Source organism: Cenococcum geophilum, assembly GCF_001692895.1.
Source record: "Cenococcum geophilum 1.58 unplaced genomic scaffold K441scaffold_24, whole genome shotgun sequence".
NCBI lineage: Eukaryota > Fungi > Ascomycota > Dothideomycetes > Gloniales > Gloniaceae > Cenococcum > Cenococcum geophilum.
Window position 1 is genome coordinate 1,750,881 of NW_027137582.1, and position 9,818 is coordinate 1,760,698.

Here is a 9,818-nt window from a genome sequence, read left to right on the forward strand (position 1 = left end):
TTACAGTTAATCTTACTGGCTTTAATCCAGATTTAGGCGCGGCAGTGACGGCTTAGTAAGTTTAATTTACCAGAGCTCTTAATATCTGCTTAATCTAACCTCTGGCAGACTGCGGCCTACCCCCTAACAGCTATCCTTCCTCTCTTATGCCCCCACCTTCTTATCTACCTTCTACGACTTGGCCGCTTTAGAGGATAATCTTAAGGATATTTGAATATAATACAAGCAATATAAGGACATCTGATTAAGTGGGCAACGTTAACTTGTATATAGGGGGAGGTTCTGCCAAAAATTTAATATTACACTAATCTTCTATCATGTATTTCCTAATTGGGACAGCGCGCTGTTAGCGCGCTAGCGACGAGCTCCAAAAACAGCAGCGAGTCAGCTTCAAAGCATTTTTTGACAGCTAGCTAGTGCGTCTTAGCAGCTCGCTCGCTAATGGCTCGCTGTTGGACACACTGATCTTAGGGTAGCCAGTGAAAAGAAATTGGAGACTTGCTGTCGCGATAACGGAGGCATCAAGGGAAATAAGAAACGATGCAATAGAAACACCTGTCAAGATGCTATACAGCTTAATGCCAGCAAGATGTTGCATTTCTGTAGCATCACTCCCCTGCGCCGAATTAGGAACATCGGGTGCAACATCTTGAGATGGAGTAGAGCGAAACATTTCTTAATGTTTTCCTGGGAGATCTTTCTACATGACAAGAAGAAAAAGAACTTTCAAAGAATGCGTGAAATGGTCAGGAATCATGAAACGGAAATGAACAGAAAAAATTGGGCCAGTTGCTGTCTTAAGACGGCCAACATTTTGTTGAGGAGGCAGATAGAAATAGCTACAGAAAGTTTCCAAATTCAGTTGCCTAATTTACTTTCGTATGCTAGGGCAGGAGCATAGGTAACGTTGAAGCCTCCGTGCTGGCTCCGATTCCGATTCCGACTCCGATCCCGCTCCTGCTCCCGCTCATGCGGATAATCGACGGTGCCAGCGGCGACATCCAACTGCATCAGTCGTAGAGGCCTTCAATTAACACAACGATACGGTTTGCCTACGTTCATCAGCTTTGGAATGACATAAGCCAGGGACTGTCTCAAATTCGGCCATCAAATACGCCCAGCCAGCAGGAGCAAACCATAGCTCCCAAAGAGGTTTTTCCATAAGGTCAGATTTCAGGTGCAGTAGCTCATCTAGTAAGCGATTATTATATTGACCATAACAATGAATCCGAGAAAGCCCCCAAGACGGCATGCCTGCGTCCGGTGCGTGCATTCGAAAGTCAGGTGCTCGACTCTGGAAGGTGGCACGGCCTGTGAACGCTGTGCAAGACTGGGTCGAGAGTGCATCTTTTCAGACACATCCCGGTCCAGTAGGCCAAAGCACGATTCGTATGATAATACATCCCTGTCTTCATTGCATTTCCGAGCTGACTCAAGACAGAAAGGATCGTATTGACAGGCTCCAGGAGCAAGTAGATAGTCTAGCCGCTCAACTTGCACAAAAGGCATCTAATGTTCTCTCAGTCCATCAAGACCGCATCTGATAAGTTCTCCAGGATATCGAGAGCGCGCAGACGCCCTTGCAGCCCCGAAATGGTTCTGAAAGTCAAACGCCGGATGCCTTGCCGAAGGAGTCAATACCCGCCTCCGAATCATGCTGTGATCTTTTCGCACGCGGAATTATTACCACTACAGAAGCTGGTCGGCTGCTTGAGAAATTCCGCGTCAACAAAATGCCACAGTTTCCATTCGTGATTGTACCTCGTGAGATGAGTGTCTCTGCTCTCCGAGAGCAATATCCATTCTTGCTTATGACAATAATGACAGCTTCTCTTGAAGATAACTTGCAGCTGCAAGGCGAATTAGCTTCTGAAGTAAAGAAGGCTATAGGTACTCGTGTGATTTTGAATAATGAGAGGAATTTGGATCTCCTCTTAGGACTGTTGGTCCATGTCGCTTGGTATCATTATCACTGGCAAACCATGCACACGCAAATGTACCTGCTACTACAAATGGCCATCATGATTGTGGTAGATCTCGGTCTCGACAAGGACGAAAATTTTGGGCTTTATACTGGGGTGCAAAAGCCAGAAAAAACCCCAGAAGAAAAACATTATCAGTCTCCCACCGGAAAGCGCGCCCTTCTGGCATGTTACTACCTTTGCCAGGGTGGTTTTGGATAAATCTTATCGCGATAAGTCTTGGCATACCCCAAATAAATTTTCGTCGCCTTTTTCTTCTTTATTATCGTATAAAATATGGCTTCAGAAGTGGAATCAGAAGCTCTCAACTCTATTAATACCTCTAAATCAAAAATATAAGAGGTCGCTTAGCTCTTTTAACATGGGAGCATACCCGTCCACTAGGCAGTAATAAGCCCGTACAAAATAAAAAAGCCCGTCTTTTATTCTATTATAAACACTATACAGAGTCGTACGCTGCATAGTCAACTTCCAACTTCCGAAATTACTTAGCGTTAAAGCATGGTATTACAGTTAAGCCTAAAACTAGTTATAAAAGAAGCAATACGGGATTAATTAAAAGACCTTTACCTTAAAGCGTCATCTTAAAATAAGACAGAAGAGCTAAATTTAGAAGTACTCCGAACGGTCCTAAATAAGGAAGTTATTAATAAGGCCCTTATTACATTAATTGTTGTATAAAACTTACTATTTTAGATAGTTAAGTAGCCAAAGTTCCATATTCTTCTATAGTTAATTAATCCTAAAGTAGACGGCCATATAACTATAGCCCATTTAGCAGTTAGTAAAAAGATCTATAACTTATAGCTATCGCAAAAGGATATTATATAAAAGAGGCTACAGTCTGCACTAATAAGTATTCATCTCTCCGTTAATATCTAGACCTCTCCAAATAATCACCTTCTCCTCGCGATTTACGGCCATTTTATTAATAGCTAGGAAAAGCTTATAAACGCTCTTCTTAGCCTTTATACGGTAGCCTCTTATAGCAGAAACAAGTAATAGAATACTCTTCTTCTAGTGCTTAAGGACTACGGGATTATATAAAAGCTAGGTGCCGTTATATCTAATAACCATACTGTAAATAATAAGCTCTATTATATAATAAGCGACTAGCTTCTCTAAAAAGAAGGAATTAAATAGAATCCCGTCTACTAACGGATCCGCTGTTAGGGTTATATTCTTAACCTTGCCGTATAGGCTTTCCTCTTTAAAAACTTAATTAGTCTTAATAATATTAAGTTATATAAAAAAGGAAAAGAGCTAAATCCAAAAGAGGAGAAAAAGAAGAGTAATTTATTTTAGAAGCTTAGCGCACTTAGAAAGCTTTATAATATTATTATATATACCCGCAGCTTAGCTAGTCGTATAAGGGAGTTTAAAAGTCTTATAGGGAGAAGAATTCCGCTTAATAATCGTATGAGATGGAATAGCTGGTATTTTATACTCAGCGTAGCAATTTAGAAAAAGTCTGCCCTTAATATATATACTAAGCGTAACCTTAATACGCTTAAAAAGGACTATCTTAGTCTAAAGGACTAGGAGGCGCTTTATATAATAAAAAGCTTTCTTTAGATATTCTACCAGGTAACCCTAAAATGCCAGGGACACAAAGCAACGCTTAAGAATATACTTTTTACAATAGATATTATAATTAACCACCTTAATAAATCCCAGGTTAGTCTATCTCCCCTCTTTATTTCCTAGCTAATATATAATAAAAGGAGTATATATCTAATAAGGAGTTCTCTAAACGCATTAAAAATGCTTAGAATACCTTTAATAGGTATTACCATAAAACAGATAACTCGCCCCTTTACGCCGCTGCACTTATTCTTTATCTAGCCCGTTATATAAGATATATTAAGCAGGTTTAAAAGAAGGAGTAGCGTAAGCCTATACTTAACAGCGTTAAAGAGCTTTAGGAAAGATATTGGAATAGGAGTTCTACGCCTAGAAGTATATCATTATATAAAAAGCTAGCTCTAGCTTAAGACCTTAATAAGTTTAATAAGATTGCCAAGGATTTTAATAGTATAATATTTTAACCAAAAAGTCAGAATAAGTATAAGGACTTTATCTCTAAGACGCCATATAAGATTTCAACAACTACACTTTAGTGGTGGTCTTAAGAATAGTAATAAAAACGCTGGCCACGGCTCTCGCTTATGGCAATCAAAATTCTCTTAATTCTAGCAATAAGTAATAAGCCAGAAAGAGTCTTTTTAGGAAGACGTTGTACGGTATTATAGGAGAGAATGCAGATGGATCCTAAAACTCTTAAGAAAACAAAGTGTTTAAAGAATTGGCATTAAAGAAGAACTATAAGAGAAATAGGTAATTTTTCTCTAAGTATATAGCTATTATATAGTTAGGGGGGGAAGGTAGATAGGGACCCTATAATACCTTACGCCTATCTATAATATCCGCAATATCCGCAGTATCCGCAATATCTGCGATATCCACAATATCTGCAATATCTGCGATATCCGCAATATCTATAATATCTGCAATATCCGCAATATCCGTAATATCCGCAATATCTGCAGTATCTGCTAAATTCAGCTAGAATCGAGTCCTATTCTACTTGGTTGGGGTAGAAAAGCTCCGCATAGGACACTTTTATCCTTATCGATTGCGATATTTATGCATATTCTATTGGATAAAGGATATTTTATGCTCGCTTATTCGCATTATCCAAAACCACCCTGACCTTTGCTCGGTGTAAGTTTTCCAGACATGGCTATCAGAGGAACGCCAAAACTAACTGTTTATCTAAGATCATCAATATTTCGTAAACAGTTGTTCATGAGACATACAGAATGGATTGCCCAATGCTGCGACACTCTCCTGGAAAAGCCAGAATACCCCACAGATACCCTCTTGAAAAATTACATCGATATTCAAGTGCTTTCTCGGAAAAGTGAAGAAGTGTTCTACCCCAACGATCATGATTGGGCTCATAGAACAGCCGGTCCAAGTAGGAATATGCTATTGGAATTGCTGCAAGAGCAAGGGACGCAGATCCAAGCGAGTGTGTCTCAGTGCAAGATGCAAGACCAGTGTTAGTTTCTCGGATAACCCATCGGCCCATCTTATTAAATCTTTATGTTATAATATTTCTTATCTCAACACTAGTTATCAGTTTATCATGCTATTAGGTATTTTTATCACAAACTTCTAACAGCAAGGTAATAGGGACGTTATTCCTCGAACTAAAAGCGATACCAACTCATATTTTAGGGCATGGGGTGCGCCATCGTAATAGAGTCTTTAGCCCCAACCACACAAGTCAGCTTCGGGCCCTTCTCTCTTCTACCCATGCATCTGTTTCTTCACTTCTCGAGCTTCCGCTTGATACGATCGTTCATCTTCCGGCATGCTCTCTCACTACCCTTTGGTATTGTTTATTAATACTTTCAAAACTGACCTTGCTCGCCCCCACCGATGTTTGGAACGAGAAAACCGGGTTGGAAAAAAAGAGTGTCTACCAGCTTGGATTGGATACAATGAAAAAATTTGGAGCATTATCTACCGGTGATGATGTTTGGGCGAACTCTAGGAGAGTCATTGGAAGTATGCTGTCATGGCTTGAGAAACATGAGATGTCAAACCTCCAGCCAAGCAATATCGAGCCGCACAGAGTTACACCCAACTCACATGGATTATCACACCCGACATGCACGAGAAATAACATCTACACGAGTGATAGCATCCACTCGGCTGATGCGTCCATGCCTGCATCGTGGTATGGAAAGTCTGCAGGATTTCAGAACGGCACCAATGTCAATGCTGTTCCATCTTTGCAGAGCAATCAGACAAAGTATACAGAAAATCCGACGCAAGAATTTTGGAATGATGCTATATGGCAGCAAATGCTTGAGGACTTTGCCGTAATGCCGACGGAGCTACCGGCTCGATTTAGCTCTCCGTCGCTGGGGCCATTCGTCTAGCCGTAGCGGTCACTTTATGTATGGAAGTCTGAAAGCTTTTTCGAGGCAAATTATACGAGTACGAAGTTGGGGTGTGTATTACGATCGCAGGGCCATAATTGTGGTGAAATTGCGTCAAGTGTAGATCTTAAATAGGTGAACCTAGCCCAAAGTTTTGCCCTAGTTTCGCTGAGGATTCAAACATACGGATTAGGTTTGAGTGGCTGAAAAGGCGTCAATTAATTAAGAACCTTTAGTAACAGGGAACCTATCATTGCATCTGCTCATTTGTTGATAAAGATAATTAAGGAGTACTACCAATCTCCCACAATCTTATCTGCGCCCTCTTTCCTAGAAATTAAGCTGCATTAATACCTAAGGTAGTCACAAAAATAAACCATGCCACTTTGCAGCAATTCATTTTGCTGCTAGTTCCGGATGTAGCGAGGCATAAATATGCACATCTTGTAGAGTTAAATGCCGATGAAGCGTGCTAGATGAGGAAAGGCAGTAATGGAATTCTCTAAACGGTCATGCGAGCAACTTGGGAAGATTGTAATACCAAATTTAAAAGCGCATAGCTTCGACAGACCAGAGACGACTATAATGAGGGGATAGAGCCATGATAAAGCTCTCCTGATATCGCTGAATGCATTGATCTGTATTTAAGCTTTAGAATTTTATTTCTAGAAGACTCTGCTAAGTCTGCTCAAATGTATCCATTAATTCTAGTCTCGTCGTGCGTGTCTGACAAATTAAAGAAAACCAAATTTGACCGGAGAAGTTCATCAGCATAAGACGAAATAACTCTAGTGAACATCCCTGCCGTTTACCGAATAAGGTAAGGTAGCATCCAAGAAATGTAACCATATTTCCTTAGCGTCTAATCAATTGGCTAGCATTGGCCAAGATTTGCTGCTTACCAAGACACCGTTTTCCGAAGGAAGAAAGTTTACGGCTATCAAGATGACGGGGTCCGAGCTTGCATCAGGGTCCTGCGTCACTAACCTCTTTCCTCATCATTATGGGGTATTATCGACGAATGTTTGAAAGTGGCAATGTTCATGGGGATGTCAGTCACAAAAAGGCTTACTAAATCTTCATTGCATTTATTGACCCGAGGTACGAGTGGTCTATACTTTCAATGTGTTTAAATTTTCAAACCCTGCCAAGCTAGCTTCTGATTGGTTAGAAAGCTAGCTTCTCATTGGTTAGAAAAAAAAACGCGGGCGGTATCTACCTGCAGAATACACGTGACGAACACCAAAATATTTAAGATCTCACTATCAGCAAATCAACCTTTTTGTTGATATCTCTATCAATACTACTATACGCGTCTTAACTATGGTAGAACCTGCTTTAATTAAGTGCAGCAAGTGCTGTTTAATACAACCCCGTATTAATTTTATTAAAAACGGCCCATCTATTAAGCTTTTAAAGTAATGTTAATCGTGTTGGTTAAAGGTACGTTTTCCCTATACTGTATATTATTTCTACTTTTACTTACTTTCCTAGGGCTCTAAATATAATTTAAATAGGCAGAAAGCAAAGCTTGGTTCTACTAAGACTTGTCCTATAAAGCGCTAGCAAAATTCTTTACCTAAAACCGATACTAAGGACGTCTTCTTACCTCGCGGCCAGAACAGTTAAAATACCCCTAAAATAGCTTAACGGCGGAAGATAATTAGGGTAATATAACGGGAGTACCGCATTCTTAATTAGCGGGGTGAAGCTTACTCGCCTACTCCTCCGCTATATACTATAGATAAAGCTCTATATAGTAGTAGAGGCGCTCTAAATAACCTAAATGCATCCTTGCCGGAACTAGCTCCTATACCTACTCTACCGCTAATACCTACCCTACCGCTAATACCTACTCTACCGCTAATACCTACTCTACTACTAATACCTACTCTACTGCTAATACCACCTTCCTTATAGTAAGCTCCCTTGTGGTAAGCTCCCTCTTTATAAGCTCCCTCTTAGTAAGCTCCCTCTTAGTAAGCTCTAACTACGGCTACTCTACGGCTAATACTACCTTCTTTACGGCAAGCTCTAACTACGGCTATACTACTACCTATTTCGGCTGTTAATTAGGAGCGAATTAAGAAGTTTAGGAGTATACTATAGGCTAAATATATAGAGACGTGTAGTTGCTATAAGGAGTAGTAGTTCTAAATAGGCCTAGCTATAGAGGGTGACAATATAGGTATATATAAAGTCTGTATTAAGGACGCCAATAGCCTTAAAGATCTAACCCTTTCTTCCCTATTTAGTAAAAGTAATAAGCTTAATCTAGGGCCTATTCCTAGCTTCCTACCTATATTTACCGCAGTAGAGGAGCTTCTAATTACGCGCGTATACGTTTATCTGTAAGTCGTACGTATATATAGCCAGTAATATCGCTATACTGGCTACGTCTGCTGCTTTGGCTAGAATATACTAAAGACTTAGAGGTAGCTACCACGGCTACCTACTAAACTTAATATACTGGTCGTAAGGCCTATAATAATAGAGGGTGGCTAATACCTAAGTCGGCGGTTCACCAAGCGGTATACCATAAGGCGCTTTATTATAGTACTATGGCTTTACTTTCTAAAGGCCAATTATTCTAATTATCGCGATATTAAAATATGTAGTACCTAGCTTACTAGCTTACCTAAAAATAGCTCTATATTAAATCAGCTACCTTATATTAATAAGTCGGAGTCTAATAATTTTACTCCTATATAATGTCCTTTTATTATTAATCCTCTGCTTACCAAGCTTAGTAGTAATATACTAGATAGCAAATTTAATAACAATATACTAGATACTTTAGTTCCTAATTTAGTACCTAACCTTAATAAATTAGAACTTTTAGGTTATAAGGTTTAATACTAATAAGACCTATAAACGGGCTGTAACGTGGCCCGCCTCCACGTCGCCATACGGCCAAAAAGACTGAGAGTGCTTGCGAACTTGTCGCAAGCGCGGCGGGACCTAATATATATACTCTTACAATTGCCCTCTCCTCTGCGCGCTCGTCCCCGAGCGCTCGCAGGGATTCCTTTATACGTCTGTTTGGGCCTCTATAGGAATCAAACGCCAAGAGTATCACCATATTAGTTAGTCCCCAGTAACGTAAGCGATCGGACTCAGCCGACCCGCCTCATCACACGGATGCGTGTTAGACTGTACTAAAGCGAAGTGACCGATGGGGATCGAACCCACGACACCTGGCCCTAGTAAGTTCGCAAGCACAATTATAACGTGGCCCGCCTCCACGTCGCCATACGGCCAAAAAGATTAAGAGTGCTTGCGAACTTGTCGTAAGCGCGGCGGGACCTAATATATATACTCTTACACGGGCCTAAAGGTTTTTACTATATAGCAGACACCTCTTTCTAAGCGATTAGCTAGTTTTATTATGCGCAGCGCCTTTTATACTCTATTTCCTTATAGTAAAGCCGACTTTAATATGCTATAAAGCCGTATAGTTACCCTAGCTACATATACTAAGCATATGCTTAAGTATTAGGACGGTTGGTTTAGCTGCTACCCCTTATTTCGCTACTATATGTTTAATCGGATTATAAAAAAGTAAGCCCTTAATGCTACCTACTTCCTTTACAGCCGATTAGATAAAAATAGTTTATTTTTAAATAAGCTTAATAATCTTATAAATAGTAGTAGGGGTAACTAGGTTTTAAATAAGATTGTATAGTATATATAGAAGTTTAAAGGCACTAGGCCTTACTAGAAGCAGAAGAGAAATAAGCTTACGGCTTATACTAAAATTATTAAAAGTAGGTCTCTATTCTTTACACTTAGCGCTGCTAATCTATATTAGTATAATCTACACTCTTATATACCTCGATTTAACGAATATAAGGCTGCTAATAAGGCTTAGCGCTATCGGATT

General features: G+C 40.0%; 1 protein-coding gene across 1 annotated transcript; it reads left to right on the forward strand.

Annotated features, from left to right (window-relative positions):
• Positions 1 to 1,222: 1,222 nt before the first annotated feature.
• K441DRAFT_612211 (uncharacterized protein) lies at positions 1,223 to 6,025 on the forward strand (the record flags this gene model as incomplete). Its single annotated transcript, XM_067645605.1, has 5 exons — positions 1,223 to 1,370; positions 1,438 to 1,523; positions 1,557 to 2,169; positions 4,735 to 5,044; positions 5,170 to 6,025. 5 exons carry the CDS (start codon positions 1,223 to 1,225, stop codon positions 5,933 to 5,935), a joined length of 1,923 nt encoding a protein of 640 aa, XP_067503558.1. The 3' UTR covers positions 5,936 to 6,025.
• Positions 6,026 to 9,818: the final 3,793 nt, after the last annotated feature.